Genomic DNA, 19,544 nt, shown 5'->3' on the forward strand with positions numbered 1-19,544 from the left:
TTTCCACTTGGGCTTAGAGTTGCGGTTTTCAATTTTTTTACTGATGTTTGTGTAAGTTAGATTTGAGTAAAGAGACTAATATTAAAATCCGTAGGATGAGATGATGTCAAATTCACTTAAAAGAAAAAAGAAAAGAGAAAATGACCTCTCTGATTCCTTTAGGTTATACGAAGCTTTAAGTGTTGTTCTAACAAAATAAACAATTTGCAGAGATCAGCGTAGGTTTAAGTTGATTTGCTTCATTTACCCTACCAATTTGGACAGAAGAATGTAATGCTTTCTTGGAAATGTCTTGCAAATATTACATTATAGATTAATTTATAGGTTGCAGAATGCTGTTATCCATAAAACTTTTTTACCCATCTTGAAAATTAAGTTCTAAAATGAAATGTGTATAAGAGCTGGCCTTTTCTCTTTCAGTAGGTCAGAAAAGATAAATTGGGATAAATTTTGTTTCAAATAAAAGCATTCATTTACAGTGGAAAAAATATCTCAGATTTACCGAAAAATACCGTGATGTATTTCCTATTTCGTTTGCAATGGTGAACACAGATTTAGCCCACAGCTTAAATCATATTAATAGATAATAGATTAATAGGTGGCAGGTTAATAGATGATAACTTGTAGTGATTATAACACTTTTGGGTGGTTTTGTATTTTGTCTGTAGCTTTCAATGTGTTTTAACATATTTTCTTACTGTATGTTTTTGTTCTGTAAAAAGATGGTTTTGCTCATGATTTGACTTTGTAGAGTGATGCATATGGAGGTATCAAAACACAGGTGATAAATTCTAGTGCACAGGCATCGATCAGCACTCAGGTAGTTTTCGTCATTGCTGGATAAGAAGTGGTTTGCCGGGGAAGGTGCGACCCTTCTTTTCCTGTCGTGGTGGTGTTCACTCTGCGGCTTGCAGTGATGGGTTTCGTGTCCCGTCAGAGCTGTTGACCCTTTGTACTATCCAATTAATGGCTGCCTTTCCTTGGGCTGATGATGTTGTGATCTAGGCATTGATCTGAGTCTCTGCTGATAGACGTTTCTTGCTCTTTGGTGGGAAGAAGTGATGAAATGCTGATCTACAATGGCACTTTGATGTTACTGAAAGTTTTTTTTAACAGTAGATTAAATTGTCATTCGCAGCTCGTAGCTGTGTTTGATGAGCAAGATCCACACCATGGAGGTGATGGCACCAGCGCCAGCTCGACAGGCACGCAAAGCCCAGAGATTTTTGGCAGTGAGCTTGGCTCCAACGCGGCGTCAGCCTTTCAGCCTTACCAAGCTACAAGTGAAATTGAGGTCACCCCTTCAGTCCTTCGTGCAAGTAAGTAAATGTTCTTGGTATCTCAATGTGTTTCATCTTAATTTACGAGGATGCCAAGTGCTGTTATGCATTCCTGCTGCTGGGAATATGATTCATTATCTGTCCTTACTGAAAGCTGATCAAAATTGAGAAACTGCGTAAATGCTTGTTGCATGCAAGTAAACAAACCTTTCTGTTTTAATAAATTATTTATAAACTGCTTTTAGGAGCAATAAGCTCTTTCTGTGCTGCCAGTTTAAAATTGTCCTCACACTGAAAATCACAGCAAAGTTTCCAAATGCAGTTGCTGCATGGCATAATTTTCAGTTTTTCAGTTTTATTCCATTTAATGAAGAAAAGGGTAAAAAGAAACTAAAGATAGGAGTACTTTGTACTGAACCTGTCAATGTTGCTAGGTTATGCTTGTCACCTTTCTGTAAAAACACCTCCTGATACGTGCATTTACTGTGTTGCAAAAATACACTTCTTTAAAAAAAAGAAACCAAAGCCAGGAACATCCCTTTATTTTGTTTATTTCAAAATGGGGAAGATTTGTTGCAAAACCACGAAGTAGGAACTCTATATCACAGTTCTTGCTCAGGCAGGATCCTTGAGTATTTCAGCTTAGTAAGAAGAAAAATTGCCGAAGGAAATTTACTGTGTAATTTTCATTGTTGCTAAAAGTACCATGCAAACAAGACAACGATGGATAAAGCATTGTGCCCCTCTTACTTGTAGTATCTATCATTTTGTTCACTGAACTTTTGAAGTAGTGACTCCATTCCAGAAAGTTCTTGGCAGAAGTCAGTATCAGTCAGTCCTTTGATATTCTACAGATACAGCATTTTAAACAACTATTTGTAATTCCCAAGAGATTACTTTTCTGTAGCTGTTCTTTTAATGGATAAAATCTGTGTTTAATCAGCTAAAATGCAAATGGAAAAGTTACAACTCTCTGTTAAGTTTGAGGGGTTTTGTACCAGAGTGTATTCTGTAAAATTAAAGGAACAACATTTAACAATTAGCTTACATAGACTTGAACGTGTACCTTTTCAAACTTTAACTATGCTTCGTTATAACCCAGAATTAAATTAGGGAAAAGATTAATGGCAGAATAAAGAAGTATCCTAGAATTTCAGGACCCTTCCATTTTGCTGTCACTAGGGTATGCCACAGCTAAATGCATGTCTCATTTCCATGCATAAGCCAAACAGCTGTCCTCCTGGGTTCTCAACTTGGGGGGGGGGGGTTAGAGCAGACAAATACATACACATTTTCTCTTTAGTGTGATTATCTGGTGTATTATACGGTACATTGATGTTAGTGCATCAAAATCATATAGCGCAGATAAAACTCTGTGATATATTGGACAGCTCACTTATCTTCGGTGTCATTCTGGAAAATACATGAAATACTTAGCTAGTTCACTGATTGCTAAAATGATCAAAAAGTGCTTTGAGACCCTACAATACAAAGGTCTACAGAAATGCAGAAGACTTTTAAAACTCTTGGTAAGAATTATAGCTCTTTTGACACATTTTCTAAAAGCATGCAAAAATAAAATGGGTGAAACAATTTGTCATAAATATGTTACCACAAACCAGAGATGTTCTCCTATCTAGCTCATTCCTTTTTTTTTTATGTTGACAATTAGGTATATTTTGTTTCTAAATGTTCCAAACCACAGGCTTAGGATCCCAGTCCAGTAATATTATCCCATATTAAATACACCTATTTCAAGAATTTCATTTAAATATACATTGAAAATGGAAATAATATCCCTATTGTATTTCCTTTATAACTTGTGAAGTGAAGCATAGCATACAAATGGTATTCTCAGTATTTCAAATAATTATCTTCTTACTGTGTAAGTTCTATTCAGCAAATAAAACCCATCCAGTTTTGTGGTAGATGCAGATCCTGATTATTACATGTTGACAAGGTCATATATCTATTAATTGGATTGGAGATGGGATACAAAATTGCTGTAATTATTGTAATTTTCTGGCTAATTGCAGGGTTGGCGGTGAATATTTTACTTCTAACAAATGAAAAACAGTATTCCGTCTGAAATTGGTTTATAGCATTTTAGACATTTTGTTTTACATCTCTGGTGCTTTTTGCTCGCAAGCTGGGCTCTGTTTCTCAGCAGCTTGCTCACAGAAGCGTAGCTTTGTGCCATTCTGCTACCGCTCACCTGCACCCGAGGGGTATGGAGCGGTCTCCGTTCGGAGGCAGCATCGCAGCGCATTAGGCTGGGGCTTAAGGGCCTGCTGAGATTTTCGTCTCTTTGTTCTGGTTGCCATGCTACCCCTTTTGTTTGTTTATAGATCACGCCATCGCTCCTCTCCCAGCAAGGGAAAGGTTAGCTAGATCAGGTCCAGCTGGAAAAGTAATATTCATCTGGATTCCCTCTTTCCCCATGCACAAACACAGCCTGTACTTTGCACATGGGGGGGCTGTGTCAAATTGAATCTTTCCATCTAAATGTGGAAACAAAAATGAGGCTGGCCCATACCCCCTATGTTGTTTTGCAATGTGAAAGCACAATTCATCGATACAAGCAGTTGATTTATTTATGTTTCTTATCTAGCTCTTTCTCTTTTACTGCTTTTCTGTTACCCAAGTTAAACTTCCTCTTGTTGTATTTCATCAGTTGAGCTGCATTTTTTTTCTAAGCATACAGTAGCAAGGTGTTTTTTGTGTGTGCCTGCGTGCTTTCTGAGAAGAGGTTGGAAGCTCACTGCAGAAGATTGTTAAAGCAGACTGATGTTTATTCCCTGCTGAAATATAAACTGGAGGCGCAGGTGAAAATTGCCAAACCTAATGAGCAATTTGGCAGATAAGACAGGATGTCAGGCAGTGACAGTTCAGCAGCGGGTGCACTGCCTGTGAACCAAGTTGTTTGTTTCACAGTACTGCATTTAAATATTGTAAATAAAATCCCTTTCCAGCTGCATGAGATATTATGAAAAGGGTCATCTCTCTGTCTAGTTTTCCTTTTAAGTTATTTAGCTCTGTTAAATAACCAGCGGTGGTCTTAGTTCTTGGTCTTGGTGTGATTATATGTTACAAGTCTCTCTGAATGCTTCAGAAGTTACAGTTAAAAAGCATTTTTAATATATAAAATTATTTGGAAAATATATTAAGAGAGGTTTAGAGGACTGATCCCCACGCGCCCCCCTCCCCCCCAAGTAGAGAAGAGTAAGGGGGCCGGGAGATCTTCTTTCTTTCTTTCTTTTTTTCTTTAGCTGTTTAATGGGAAGGTACCGAGAAAGTAAAGCCAGACTCTTCTCACATGGGCACTTTATTGCTGGAGGCAACAAACACAAGTTGCAACAAGGGAAATTCCAGTTAGATATTAGGAAAACAATTTTCACCTCAAGAGCGGAACAGGCTGCTCAGAGAAGTTGTGGCATCTCCATCCTTGGAGATGGACAGAACTTGACTGAAAATGGCTGTGGGCAATCTGATCTAGCTGGTCCTGTTTTGTGTGGAGCCGTTCGACAAAAAAATGACCTCCAGAGATCTCGTCCAATCTCTGAAGTTACCGTGTAAATCTGTGACTCCAAATAGTTAATAAAATCAAAGTGTTTGCTTCTTGAAGCTATTATTTGTAAAAGCAAATTATGTTCATCATGAAATATTTAGCAGACATTTGTGCAAGCATGTTGTGCACGTACAACTTCCCAGCGTGGTTTAGTATTGTACTAGTTTGTGCCAGTGTGACACAGATAGGCTGACCATGTCTTTTCCAAGACTGCTGCTTTTGTTTTCAGGATGTCTTTGGTAGCTATGTTGGTTCCTTAAAAAATGAGATATGGGGTAATTGTAAGGTTCGCCGAAAGGCTGGGGGGTGGTGAGCATCTCCTCAAAATGCTGGTCAGAGGAGTCTAAGAAATTACTAAGAGCTAGCTGCAAATGGTGCACTCCAGTGATGTATTTGCTCAAGTGACCTGTATCATTTATTTTAGTAAGACTCTCAGCATTGGTTTCATATTCTGGTCACAGAAGCAGACTGGGGTTGGGGGGGCGGGGGGGGGAAGGTCTAGATGAAAAAAAAAAAAGGTCGAGATGAGAATATTATGATGTAAGTGCACAGCTGGCTGTGAAGATGTACTAAAAGTGCAGAGGAGCAAAGATCTTGCTGCAGCTTCACATCTTTGTTTTCCCAGCAGCATGGCTGTTGCTGTAAGGTTCCATGTGTTCATGTGTGTTCTTACCCTGCAATAAGCACAAGTTTATTCCTCACAGGTAAGAGCACACATGCAGACTTTCACTGTGACTTTGTTGAGACATTAAAGTTCATGACCTTGCTTGCCTTTGAATTTGTGGATCGCTCTGTGCCCTCAGAGTAGTTTTTAGTAGTTCACTGGAAAATTAGTAGGACATATCAAGTATAGTCCCTGAGGGCTCTCTTAGGTTAAGGACTGTTGAGTATTTCAATAAATCTGAACTGGAATATAGAGTATTGCATAAAAAAGCTAAGATGGAGTTTCAAGCACTTTGGATGTCAAGGTTTCAGTTCAGCATTCACGTCATACATTTATAAACTGTTTTGAAATCAGTGAGATGTGTACAGTCACTGCATCTAGCAAGAAAAAAGTAATTTGCAAGGCAATACTACTGAACAGCTAACTACACAGTGCTGCCAGAAGGATCTGGGCAATATAGGGCATTATTATAGTGCATCTGGGCATTATGCTCTTCCATCAAAGGATCAAAGGCGAATGCTGTTGTGGGCTCACTGAAGGAGTTGTGAGCAGGAAGACTTTAGCTGAAGTGACCAGGTGTGGTGCCAGACTTGGAGAAATTCTAAACAACTTGGAGAGAGCTGAAAGAGAGCAACAAGAGTAAGATGCTTTGGAGGCTATGACCAAGCATTGGAAGGGCTGGTTTATTTAGTTAAGAAAAGATAAAAACTGATAGGGTCCAAGTCTGAAAATATATTACTTTTTTCTCGTTCTCTATGTCTGCTAAGAGAAGGGCAGTTGGCATTTCCTGGGGAAAAGCCATTTTTGGTAACCTATGGGCCTAAAAAACATTCTTACACCTCATGTAACAAGCAAGTCTTTGTGGGAATGGTTCAGAGGCGTGTTCTGCGTGCTGCTGAGCCGTGCCATGCGCTGTAGGAAGGCAACCGGCTGGTGGTGGCAGATCTGTCCTGTTCCTGGCTAAGCCATTGGGTTGTTTGGTAACCACGGGTGAGCCACTTCTTGCATCCGTTGTAAATATATGTGTGTCTTTTCTTAGCATCTCACAATTGGAGTGTTCAAAAAAATCCAATACTAAGCAAACTGGTTAAAGGTGTGAGTGCATAAATAAGTGTGTGAATTTCAAGTACTTTAAAATTGCTGTTTTAAATATGGCACTTCACTGATTTGATACAAGTATTTATCTAGAGTCCCAAATGCATATTCTGAGAATTAATTTGTTAATATTTCTAAGTGCCTTTGTTTAAAGGTTTGGAGCACTGCATGTTAGTATGTTGGCAAAGAACTGCAGAGGTGAGTTCATATTTGTTCTGGTTTCAAAAATGATGACGGCTTCAGCACTCTTTCCCACATATGGCCATTAGAAACTTTTTCATTCTTGTTTGTATCTGTTTGACTCCTTATTCAACTGTGAGTCAGCTTTATATATGGAAATAAAGTCATTTTCAAGTGTCGAAGAACTAAGGCAGCAAGAGATTAGAAGAGGGAGGAAGAAAAAGATGAGTTCATCAAAAACCAGATGTTTGGAGCTTTATCAGATGGAGTTATCTCTAGGGTTAAATAGCTGCTTACAAAACGTAGAGAAAGTCATCCACGTTTATAATGAAAGATCGTGGCTTTACAGGCAATGCGTGCTAAAGTTAATGGGAGGTTTTCCACGAGCTCCACTGAGCTTTGGGTCAGGTCAGCTTTCCGTGGTGAGTCTCCTTGGTCAGGAACCTTCATTGGTGACCAGCTGGTGTTCAGGTGCCCGTTGTTCCAGTGCAGTTCCGGGAATGAATTCCAAAAGATTTCCTAACCATCATTCCGACTTTTACTTTCTTGCCAGGTTCTCAGATGTTTCCTTTACCCTGTTGGATAATACGAAAAGAACCTTGAACTTGAGGCTTGCACTGAGCTGTTGGCAGCTGAATAAGGAAGGTTTCTCATGCATTGGAGTTTGAGGAGAAGATTTAGCAAAGTCTGTTTCCTCACCTTCTGGTGCTCTCGCCGTTCAGGAATTCTTATCGCATTTATCCCTGTAGCTCTATCAAGGATGTGATTGTTTTAAAGCCAGAGTTATTGAATCAAAAAATCAGTACCAGGTGCTGCTTTCTTCCATGAGGCTAAATTTGTTCTTTCTACAGCACAGTTCTGACTTGAGTGATCTCCAGTTGGTGTTTTCTCCAAGCGTAGTGCTCTGCAGTTAATTTGGGATTGTTGAGCAGTTTAAAAACCATGTGTTTTTGATGAGGCTGTGACACATTTGCAAAAACAAATGGATTTTAAACTGCTTAAGTTTCTAAATTAACCTTTAATATCTTCAATCTTCTTAGTATACCATCAAGCAAAATACTGTAGCTTCTAGTAGGATTAAAAAAATCCCTGAAACCAATAAAGTAAAGAATTTTAGAACTTACTGGATTCTCTAGAGGAAACCTAAGTAATCATGGGGCATTTCAAGATGTCGTTCCATATGGTGAGGGCTTCTGTCTTTGAGTACTGATAATGGGGAGTGATAAAAATACAGTATTGTATCTGATACCTGGTGGTATTTTGTACCATACCTACAGAATGTAGTACAAGAGAGATAATAAGGAAGGGTTATGAAGATGTGAAGTATTGAATTTGAATAGTTTAAGAAGTCAGGTTTGGATATTAGTCTAAATTTGACATCTTAAATAGATTTAATGATCACTTGAACAAGAAGCTATTATGGAAATCACAGCTGTATTCTGAGAATGTTTTGATATGCATGTGTGTTGCTGGTGGTGGTGCTGGGTTTTATTTTCCCCTTCTTTAAATGCAAGGTAACTTTTTCCTTAAGGGAACTGTATTTTTATGTATACAAAAATGTTATGCCATTTTATCCTATCAAACATTACAGCATAGCTGCACAAGTCCATTGTATTGTGGTATCATGGGTTTAATCCCATTGTGATAAAGCTATTTGTTTATTGAAAGAGTTTGTCATCACGCATGTATCAATAAGTGTAATAACTCTTTCTGTAGAGAATTTCTTGATTACTCCTCTATTTCTTGTTATTTCACTGTAAGCAAACAAGAAGGAGCACAGTGAAGGCAAAGGAACATGAATCTGAAATGAGTAGGGAATGCTTTTTCACGATATAGACAACCACCCTGTGAAATTTTTAACTTTATGGAGGCATGTGTACATACTACACTTTTTTTTTTTTTAATCCAACAGTTTCTAAAAACCTCATGCAGTATTTATAGGTACTTATTCTGAAATGTGATAAAACAGTATGCTTCAAGCATCCTTAATAGCCAGAACCACCGGTCTGCGAGAGTAACTGGTATCCTGGTCGCATTTTGCTTTGCTTTGAGACAACAGCATTGGTCTTGGGGTGGGGGAGAGCATTGACTACTGACATAAATTACTCGCAGACAATTTGCCAACAGGAGAGGATGCAGAGTTTGTCAAATGTACTTAATTATTCACTCGGTCCTAAGCGGGATGATCTTATGGAAAGGGTGTTGTAGGGCTAGTGAAGAGTGTTGTGATGCTGGCGGCTCTGTGCCATGCCGTCTGCAGGGTTACTCTGTGTTCAGTGCAACAGCTAGTGCATGGGCCAACCTCCACGCCCAAAAAGGATGTGGATATTTTTTACCACAAGCCTAAGGCTGTAAGATATTATACTTAAAGTATATCCTTAATTAGGCTAAACTTGTACTTCAGTGAGAGCATTGTTGCTTGCTTTTGTTCTTAATTCACAAGGGATCTTCTTGCTCCCTTCTTTACTGCATTTGCAGCACGTGAACTCATACTCTTTTTTTCAGACAGGGATGTGTTTTGGAGATAGACGATCTCTCTTGGTGATTACTGGGAAAAAGTTGCAGTAAATTCTGTGTCTTTTGACATGTTCTTTTGAGGGGGATGAAACAGGGACAGATGGCTGCTAGTTGAATAGGCTTGGTTTTTAGTTTGTTTTTTATTTACTTTCTCATGCACTGAAAAGGACTGAACGATGATACAGAAATAAAGGAGTGGATGAGAAATAACTTTCCATTAATTTATTGCCTTTTTTAATACTCTTTAAAAGATAAAATTTGTTCTTTCTCCCACCCATCTCTTGTTGTAAATCTTAAATGAATTGTGTAAGTAAGATGAGCTCCGTCTTCAAAAATGCTGTGGGTTCATGTTAGGGGCAGATTAAGCATTTAGGGTGAGAATCAAGTATATATTTTTAGAAGAACTTTTCTCCAGAAATTTTGGCCCCCAATAGCAGTGGTGCCGTGGAGGTGACAGGCCCGGCTTGAGCCCGTGATCCCGGTCTGAGCTGAGATGAGGCATGAGCCCACTGCCTGCTCTCCTGCTGACACAGCTTGGCTTGGCTCAGTGCAGCTTGGTGTCCCCGATGGGTCCACAGGCAGGGCCCCCTTGTCTCCCCCTCTGTGACACTGCAGGGTCAGATGGGGTCCCCCTTTGTGACACAGTGAGCTCCTCGCTGGGGTGGCTGTCACCACCCAGGCTGATGCCAGAGCTCGGCTGTTTGGGATTGGAGGTGGATGTGAACTTGGGCTGTGTTCCAGGTCTGTGTTTCTTGCCTCTGTTATGGATTTAGGTAATTAATTCTGTAAACATTTTTGGATTTATAGAAACTGGAAGTGATTGTAAATGTGGGAAGGGAGTTGGGGACCGTGTGGGCTTACAAACAAAAGCAAAAAGTGGTGCTTGGGTTAAGATAAAATAATTGTACTACTACTTGCATGCATACAGTAAAGGGCTGTACAAAGACAGCAATACCAAGCTATTGTGTTAGCTTCTGGAAATTGTGCATGTGAGTTGGGGACTAGGCTTCTCAAAGCAGACTTTGATCAAGCATTAAAACCTATCCTGAGGGGCTGGACTTGATTCAGCTCTCTGTACAGCACTGTTCGCAACTGGAAGTAAAATTGGGACTCTTTTGGTAACTTCTGGGCAACAGCTGATTCAAAGCAGACACAATGGATATGGTTAATAGCAACAGACTTCAGGTTCTGCATCTGAGCTAAATGCTCGAGGACAGTCCAGTTTCTCATTCCTGGAGAGGAATGGACACCTTTAGGGTGAGTTCATCTGACCTGCTTTACAGCTTATTTCAGGATGAGGTGGAGTATGGCCTAGACTAGCTGCACTGGCTCATCTCCATTGATGAGAGAGAAGCCACGGTGACCAGTTCTGAAACAGATGCCAGTGGATCCCATTCTACTTGTGATTTACCTCATGCTGTAAAAGTAAATTTTTATTTGAAAGATTTTTTTTTTTTTTAAATAAAAATGAAGTGGGATATTGCCTTTGTTGACTTAAAAATGGTCATTTGTATATTTGGAAGAGAAAGGCTAAGTGGCATTTTACAAAGTCAAAGGCTTCTCAATTTGACCCACAGAGCAATTTTACATGGCCCCAGGAAGTTCCTACACAGCCATAATTATGCTTGGGAAGTACATTTGGGTTGTAGACAGTATGCCATGAATGCAGATAGTCCCATGTTAGGTTTTTTCAGAGTAAAATTGGGTTTAAGAAACTTCTGTGAAATTTTATGGTTAAACTAAGTGTCATCTGCCTTGGGTCTGACACTGGTATCTAGTCACTTTATGCAGTACTGCTCCCAAATGGGTAAACCTCTGCAAAGAGGCAGCTGTACTTTTTCTTGCCACACATTCTTGCCACACATTTTCTTGCCACACATTGGGCCCAAAGAGTGGTGGTGAATGGAGTTTACTCTGGTTGGCGGCCGGTCACAAGCGGTGTTCCCCAGGGCTCGGTGTTGGGGCCAGTTCTGTTTAACATCTTTATCAATGATCTGGACGAAGGGATCGAGTGCACTCTCAGTAAGTTTGCAGACGACACCAAGTTGTGTGGGAGTGTTGATCTGCTGGAGGGTAGGCAGGCTCTGCAGAGGGACCTGGACAGGCTGGATCGATGGGCTGGGGTGAATTGTATGAGGTTTAACAAGGCCAAGTGCAAGGTCCTGCACTTGGGCCACAGCAACCCCATGCAATGCTACAGGCTTGGGGAAGAGTGGCTGGAAAGCTGCCTGGCAGAAAAGGACCTGGGGGTGTTTGTTGACAGCCGCCTGAATATGAGCCAGCAGTGTGCCCAGGCGGCCAAGAAGGCCAATGGCATCCTGGCTTGTATCAAAAATAGCGTGGCCAGCAGGACTAGGGAAGTGATTGTGCCCCTGTACTCGGCTCTGGTGAGGCCGCACCTTGAATACTGTGTTCAGTTTTGGGCCCCTCACTACAAGAGAGACATTGAGGGGCTGGAGCGTGTACAGAGAAGGGCAACGAAGCTGGTGAAGGGTCTGGAGCAGGTCTTATGAGGATCGGCTGAGGGAGCTGGGACTGTTTAGCCTGGAGAAAAGGAGGCTGAGGGGAGACCTCATCGCTCTCTACAACTACCTGAAAGGAGGTTGTAGAGAGGTGGGGGTCGGTCTCTTCTCCCAGGTAACAAGTGATAGGACAAGAGGAAATGGCCTCAAGTTGCGCCAGGGGAGGTTTAGACTGGATATTAGGAAATTTTTCTTCACCGAGAGGGTTATCAAGCATTGGAAGAGGCTGCCCAGGGAAGTGGTTGAGTCGCCATCCCTGGAGGTATTTAAAGGACGTTTGGATGAGGTACTTAGAGACATGGTGTAGTGGTGGTTTTTGGCAGTGTTAGGTTTATGGTTGGACTCGATGATCTTAAAGGTCTTTTCCAACCTATATGATTCTGTGATTCTGTGATTCTGAGACCTTGAAGTGTAACAGGTCATGCCACGTGGCACTGAAAAGCCAGCCTAAATCTCGGGGAACAAACATGATGTGGAGTTAATGAGCACTGAAGGCCTTGAGTTGTCTTTACTGCTCTTTGCAGTCTGTACCCCATTCCCTTGCACACCATGCAGTGTCTGGGTGTTAATGGCCATCCTCCCCTTACCATGCTTCAGGGTAACCTGGCTCCCTGTGGGCTTCGAAGAGGAAAGCTGTCTGTATATATGCCCAACCTCTGAATGGGGGGCTGGGGAAAGGAGCCATCCCTCAAATATAGGCTATTAAAGTAAATTCCTTTGCAGGTTTGCAGAGAATATAACGGTGAGCAACAACTACCAAAACTGTTTCAAAGGAAATAACATTTGAGGCAATGCTAGCAGTTCATTTTTAGTGGATTATAAAAGAATAAAACTATGTTCACCAGTTTCTGATAAGTTAGAGAATGAAGAGACACACCTGCCTTGTTAAACCAGCCCTATACGATACACAAATTAGTATTTCCATGATTTTTGGTAGGTCCTCTTTTGATCTCTCTGCTTTTGGGCTTTTTTGGAACCAAAACATCAGAAATGCTTTCTGCCTATGAAAGCTTTCTCCACCAAATATAAAAATGACATTAGCTTCTTCTATTCCAACCCATTTTAAGCTCTGATCTTAAGACCTTCATTAGATGACAGAGGGATTTTAGGTCAAGGACTGCCTGACTTTCATGATGATTTCCATCTGAAGGGTCTTGCATAGTGAAGTCTCTTCATGTTTTATTTAAAATTTTAGTTGGGCTCTTGACTCATTGAAAAATAAATAAAAATGAAGGGCTTACTAGGAGTGCTGTGCTGAAAAAATTATGGAACTACTTTTTCAAATGAACTGCATGACATTTATCTGCGAGAAAGATCCACTAAGTGAATGAATAAAGTTACTGCTCTAGTTTGACATAGTAGGCAATATTTCTGTGAGTATTGTACATGCAGATGATTTACCCTCTACCTCTGTTTTAAGTTCACCTTTAAAGTAATAAAACATAAGTGGACAAAGTCTTCTGGTAATCCCGCTTTCCCAAAGCTCTTTGCTATATTGCTCAAAAGGTAACATTCTAGTGAAGTAAGTATTTTCACTTTGTCCACCCATAAGGGTAGGGGGAAATCTGTTTGCAGTTATTGCTGGTATGGAGGTAGTGTGTCTAGTTTGCGCTTCGGCAGTGACCAGGGGTGCGGGACGCGTAGCTGAAGGCTCGGGGAGAGGGTCTCTGCCAGAGCGCTGGCTCCATGGTGAGCAGGGCCGTCTCCAGGAGCCAGAGGAGGAGGAGGAGAAAAAGAAGCCACGTGTAAGCAGTAAAGGAAGGAAAAAGGAGAAAACTGAACTGTTTAAAAAACCTAGCCCCCAAAAAGCAAAGGGTGAAAAAGACTCAGTGAAACTGCAGCTGCAAATATGTATAGATGTTTGTTTATTACAGCTTGGTCTGCATATTTCTTGTGTTAGCTGAAGAGTTTATCCTAAATTGTGTGTGACTTCGGCAGTTCATCTATGCAGTAGAACGTTGTGGTTGCAGCAAATCCAGAAAGCCCATGGAAGATGAGCGTACCAAAAAAGTGCACACGTGAGCCGTGTCCTCGGTGGTGCCGGGAGCGAGCAGTTGCGCTCCTGAGGGTGCGGGCAGCGGGTTTGGCGTGGGGGAAGCGGGGCGGCCGTGCCCCAGGCTGCGGGCAGGGGAGCAGTGGGTGTGCAGGGTGGCAGGCGCTTTGCCAGGGTCGGACCCTGCAGTCTTCTCTTTGCGGCCCGCGGCCGTCCGGTATGCGCCTAGCGGGATGAGCTCGAGGAGGAGCGCGGTACGTGCACGTGTTAGTCATTTACGCTTTTATATTAGAATTTCCTTAAAGTTCTCAGTGGCTGTGAGTTGGGGGTAGTATTGTAATACCGATATTTATGCGCTGTTTACCTGGTGTGACTGCTGGTGTATAAGCAAGCTTCTAGGAGTCTTACTTCATTCTGCATTTTACCAGAATGATTTTGTGGATGTGAATTCTTTGCATGGGATTCCTATTACGGGCTGAATTGAATATTAAATTGCTCCTCAAACCCTCAAGGCAGTACATCAACTTCACTCATACTGAGCAATTTGTGCTGTGCTGTATGTGCCATGTACCGGCTTCAGTTTCTGAATTCTCCCAAGGCTACGATTTTGCTCCATTCATTTCCATTTTTCTTTTTCAAAGTCGGAATGTTTTACTAGAGGTGAAAAATATTTTTAATGAAGTATTTTAATTTGTTCTCATATTACGGGCTTTTATTGCCCCCTCCCCTCAGCCAGGTTTCACCAGATGTTTTAAATATTTACTGAGTACGTGTGTGTTCAAGGTTTTTTCTGCAAATCCAATCGTGTTTAACAGGCATTGAGTCTTTGTGAATCAATGTTTTGTTTTTCTCTACTTTATGCCTCCCAGATCTGGCAGATGTCTTAAGTTCTAGGACAAGAGATTTTCAGTGTTTTCTGTATGAAAGCAGATAAGATTGGTACATAGTTAGAATTTCCTTGGAAAGGAACAAAGTTTCAGACCTCTGTGGGAGGAAGCATATAATTGACCACATGTTTTGTAGAATTTAGTAAATTTAGTAAGTAATTAAATCCAATAATGCATCTTATGCTGTATCAAAAGTGATGGCTTTTGTAAGGAAAGCTGTACTTGTATGTTTTCTTCACTTTTCCTCTTTTTTTTTTTTTTTAAACTTAAGAGAGTGGCATATGTAGCATGTAAAGAAAATATGGTGTTTGCTTGATCTTACCTTGGAAAAATTTCTTGATCTTAAAGCTATAATTTTAGCAAGATGGATGGTAATTTTCATTCATGGATACATGTGCTTAATTCAGTGTTTAATTTTCACCTTGACCAGCCAAATTAAATGTATTTGTTTCATTTTAGCGATAACTGTTTTCTTACTTTTTTCACTTACACTGCAATATGAATTGTTTGTCCTGTTTCTTTACTTGATTTTTTCCCCATTATTTTTTTGGTCATTTTTAACAATGAAAAGTGAGGAAATGTCAAAGGTAGGGCTGCTGATTAAGGCTCTTCTTGTGCTCTGTGCTTTCTGTCTGTAGTTATCAGGCTGCAGAACGTGACACGCTCAGCATGTGTGATGGGTACAAGGCTTTAACCCGAGAGAAGGTTAGCTGGTGACTTGATGCTCCTTCCTTCTGTTTCCATTTGCTGACTTCCAGATTGAGAACCCAGTGCACCTGGGTTAACTTGATGCCTCATGGAAATTTTAGAAAGGAGACAACCACTTCATATCAGCGCGTGATCAGAAACAGAGGGAGAAAGGAAAAGAGAAGGCATGAAGTATTAAAGAACAAAGAAGCATGGATCAGAAGGGGTGGGGGGGGGGGGAGATAGTGGCAGGGAATGCTTGCCTCCCTGGGGACAAATGAAAATACGTAACTGTTTCCTTGATGTTACTTTGCCGTATAAACGATTACCGTAGGAACCATGTAAATGATGTATGATTATGAGAGAGAAGTGAGTAGGTTTCTGCTGCCCTCCCTCTCTCCCTTTCTTTCTCTTTGCAAAACTATCTGTAGAAACTGAGACCTGGTCCATGCCAGAAACTGCAAAAAAAAGTTAAAGATGTGAAAAGGAAGAATGATCCCACATGATTACACTTTTGTTATTTCTCGAGTGTTAATCACAAAATGAAAAATGGTATTGTGTGTAATCTTAGATTTGTGTAAGTGCATGATGACATTTTGAATTACCTTTCCTGAAACACAAACTGTGGATGTCTCAGACGTAGAAGACATTCACTGAATTGCAGAGCTTTAAAAATGACAGTCCTGGGGCTTTGATGGATTCTCTGTCTCCTGAAGTCTTGAAATTAAAGTCAATATTTTTCTGTATTTCCAACAGAAGTTAAAAGACTAAATGCAGACATTATTGCATGGTGTACCTGGGCTTATATAGGTGTTTGACAGGTTGATCACAGGGTGTCTTCAGGATTTGAGTTATGAGGCTTGTTTGGAGTCTTGCCGTAGTGCTGCAGTGTGTGTAGCAAATGATTCTTTGCATACTTGGACTTGTGCTTTTCTCATTTAACGTTCTGTATTTGCTTTCTTAACATTTTTTTTTTTGGTGCAGTTTTTCCGGCTGCACTCTCTCTCCCTGTTTATGGTGTCCATTCCAGATGGTTCTGTAGTCTTCCCATCCCATCTGCCATAGCCTGTCTTTCTCTAGCTATGCTGCCGTAATAGCCTTTTCTCCTGCAAACCCTCCAGCAATCTGGTTTCTCATTCATCCGTACCCTGTTTTGTTTGTAGGTGGAGAGTGTGGTTTTTTGGTTGTTTGTTTTGTTTAGTTTTGGGTTTTTAGGAGAAAAAGGAGAAAATTAGCTTTAAAGTTTTTTTGCATTTGTTTTTTGATTCAACTCCTCTTTAGTGCGGACTAAGGAGGATGGACAGCATCTGGTTCCATCACCATGGCTTGGGCTGGTCTTGTTCTCCTGCGGGACTGGCTGGTGACTGAGCTGCTACCAAGGAAACCGGGGCTGAGAAAAATTCTGCATTAACTTTTTACGCTTTCTTGGCCCTTTAACAGAAACTGATCTGTTTTGGCTCGGCTAAAAAATGGACACCTTGAGCCCTTTTCTTTCCAGAGTCTTTCTCCTCTTTACCATACTTCATGGCCAACTGCTGGTGTAGCTCTACCACAGAAAATTCCCGAGACTGTATTTTGCAAAAGTGGCTTCAAGTGTGGTCTGACTTAATTAGTAGGAAAAAATAGCTTATATCTCTGGCTGTATTAGGGGCTTCATGCTGTTGTGATGTGACTGCTTATTGTTGAACCTTCAATGCAGAAGACAGTTTACCTTACAAAATTTTTTTTTTTTTTTTTGAAAGAAAAATAGGTTAAAGATGTAAGCCACCACATAAATGCTAAGTATGATTACAAAATGCAAAAATGATGATGATATAAAATTCTGTGAGGAAAGCCATGCAAGAATGCCTGTGGGCCTAGGTTTTTATCCCTTTGCTTTTACAGCAAGAGACTAAAAATGCTTATGCAATATTAATTCAGGATATACAGCAAATTGGCATTTGGAAGCATTCAATTTTCTTCATAATTGTTCTCCATTCACTTGGCCGATTATCAGTAATTTCAGGGAATTAGAGGTACTCCTTTTAGAAGTTTCTAGTGAACTCTTTAGAATTGTCAAACAATAACAAACCTGCCACTTAGGCAGCAATTTTCCCTCTCTCCGTCCTCACACTAATGTTAGATCGCTGTTTGGAAAGGCTAGACAAGCAAACTGCCACGTAGTAAATCGGTAGGAAATTTTTGTCAGCCTCATGCTGCTGAGTGAATTTTGATCCAAGAATTTTCTGTGTTTGTTTTGTTCATGCAAAGACATTTATCCTCCGGTTTGGGTCCAGGGAGGTTGTTTTTTCTTGGTAGCAAGATCTGCAAAAGTATATTTTGTTAAAGAAACACTATATTTTTGTAGATTAAACTTGTATGTCTTTAGTCATCTCCAGGTGAGTCCCACAAGAATGTAGTTCAAAGCATGTGATGTCCAGGTCTTCCCTTTTCCTCTGCTGTAAAATGAAAAGGGAAACAAAATTGTTAAAACCCCTCAGGAATGGGGTCATGAAGTGCCATTTACTGAAAAGGTGGCTTTCTGTCCTCTCTGGCTGTGTCACAGGACTTCCTAAAGCACAAAGTGTGCACAGGCACAAGAGCTGCAAACCTCCTGTAGTCAGAAAAAGGGGTGTTGGAGAGGGACTGTTTGATGGGGATGCCTGCGGCAGTGTGATTCTGTGACCCGGTGGGGTATGTCGTGTACCTATCTGTAGGTTACGGGTGTGCTGAGCAGCAGCATCTCTCTGTCTCTCCTTGTCTCCTGGCTTTAGCAGGCCAAGGAGACCCAATGTCCCAATGCTGTCCCTGTGCCAACCAGGAGTGAGGAGTGTGGACATCTCAGTGACTGCGGGCTTAGGTGGTTTTGGCTCCTGTTCCTCTCAGTGTAGCTGCTTTCCAGCCCTGCTGAGGTGCTGCTGGTGAAGAGGAGCAGCAAAGCTCACGGAGATGTATAGCTGCTTTTCTCTCCAGCTATGTGGAAACAGCAAAAATGGCTACACTCGATCAGTGCTTTTAGTCCAGTAGTCATATTTGAGATAACCCAATTGCTTCTGAGGAATGTGTGAGCAACCTTGCTTTATGCAAATGGTTTTGGTAATCTCAGAAAAAGCGAATATACACGTTGGGTTTATTTTAATATGTCCTACATTAGAACTGCCATAATAATCATATAAAAAGTACAACGATGCTTAGATTTCAAGAACCGATAAAGCTTGGGGGAGGTGAGTGAGGGGTGCTTGATGCTGAGTATGGAACAGGGAGCAGCCCGACCTGCCCTCCTGTCCAGCAGCAACATGTTTTGTAAGACCTGTGCCCAAGAGTTGTTCCTCCATGAATGGCCTTTCCTCTTGCTAGCTTTGCATGATGAAGAGCAGCCTCTCTCTTAGAAATGTTCTGTTGTGGAGAGGAGGGGACACCCTCCGTCATTAAGATTCAGACTTGATTTCCCACATGTGCTTAGGCTTGGCTCCTTTTGAGGAGGTCTGCATTTTGCATATGTGTTGTGTGACCAATGGATAAGTTTTCTCTGCTCCTAAATTTGAACTTTGAGTTCAAGAGAAAGGGCATTAAACGTCCTTTGGAAGTATTTTCAAATGCTTTAAAAATACATAAATCCAAATCTCATCTAAGACACAAAAGTGAACTATGTCGTGAATTAATAACTTTTAAAATAGTTATACAAATTCCAGAGAAGAAACACAAAGTAGTGAATTTGTTCTCAGAATGCTGCTTAGTTTCAGAAACATTTAAGAAATATTTTTAGTGTTTATGTGAATGATACGGAAGATAATGTTTCAGTTTCTGTACAGACAAGATCCCAAATAGAACTAATGCGTGTGTGTATGAATACAAATTTACTTTTGTTCTGGGGTGACCTTAAAAAACATCTGCATGAGGGTTCTCTGTTTTAATAGCCATTTTATTTGTAGTGATGAGTAAGTATCTTAGATATTATTTAATGCGGTAGATTTTTTGACATCTCATATGAAATATTAAATACACTAGCTCTCATATAGTTGTTAAAATACTCTGCCTTCAGAGGTTACATAAACATAGGTAACTAAACAATAATAAGCTATTTTCCTGCTCTCTTATTTTACGTGAAATTTAACATAGCTACTTTTATTGAACAGTAGTTTTTAGTCAGAAGCACTATGTTTAATGTAAAA

The 19,544-nt window shown here is 40.6% G+C and overlaps 1 protein-coding gene across 16 annotated transcripts in view; it reads left to right on the top strand.

Annotated features, from left to right (window-relative positions):
• The window catches only part of PARD3 (par-3 family cell polarity regulator), a 465,648-nt gene that overhangs the window by 159,128 nt on the left and 286,976 nt on the right, over positions 1 to 19,544 (top strand). For all 16 annotated transcript variants that reach the window (XM_075492487.1, XM_075492496.1, XM_075492486.1 and 13 more), the window contains exon 3: positions 1,139 to 1,319. In XM_075492487.1, coding sequence (XP_075348602.1) covers positions 1,139 to 1,319 — 181 coding nt within the window. The remainder of the gene's footprint in view (positions 1 to 1,138; positions 1,320 to 19,544) is intronic.

The sequence above is a fragment of the Mycteria americana genome, chromosome 2 (assembly GCF_035582795.1).
Source record: "Mycteria americana isolate JAX WOST 10 ecotype Jacksonville Zoo and Gardens chromosome 2, USCA_MyAme_1.0, whole genome shotgun sequence".
In the NCBI taxonomy this organism is placed as follows: Eukaryota; Metazoa; Chordata; class Aves; order Ciconiiformes; family Ciconiidae; genus Mycteria; species Mycteria americana.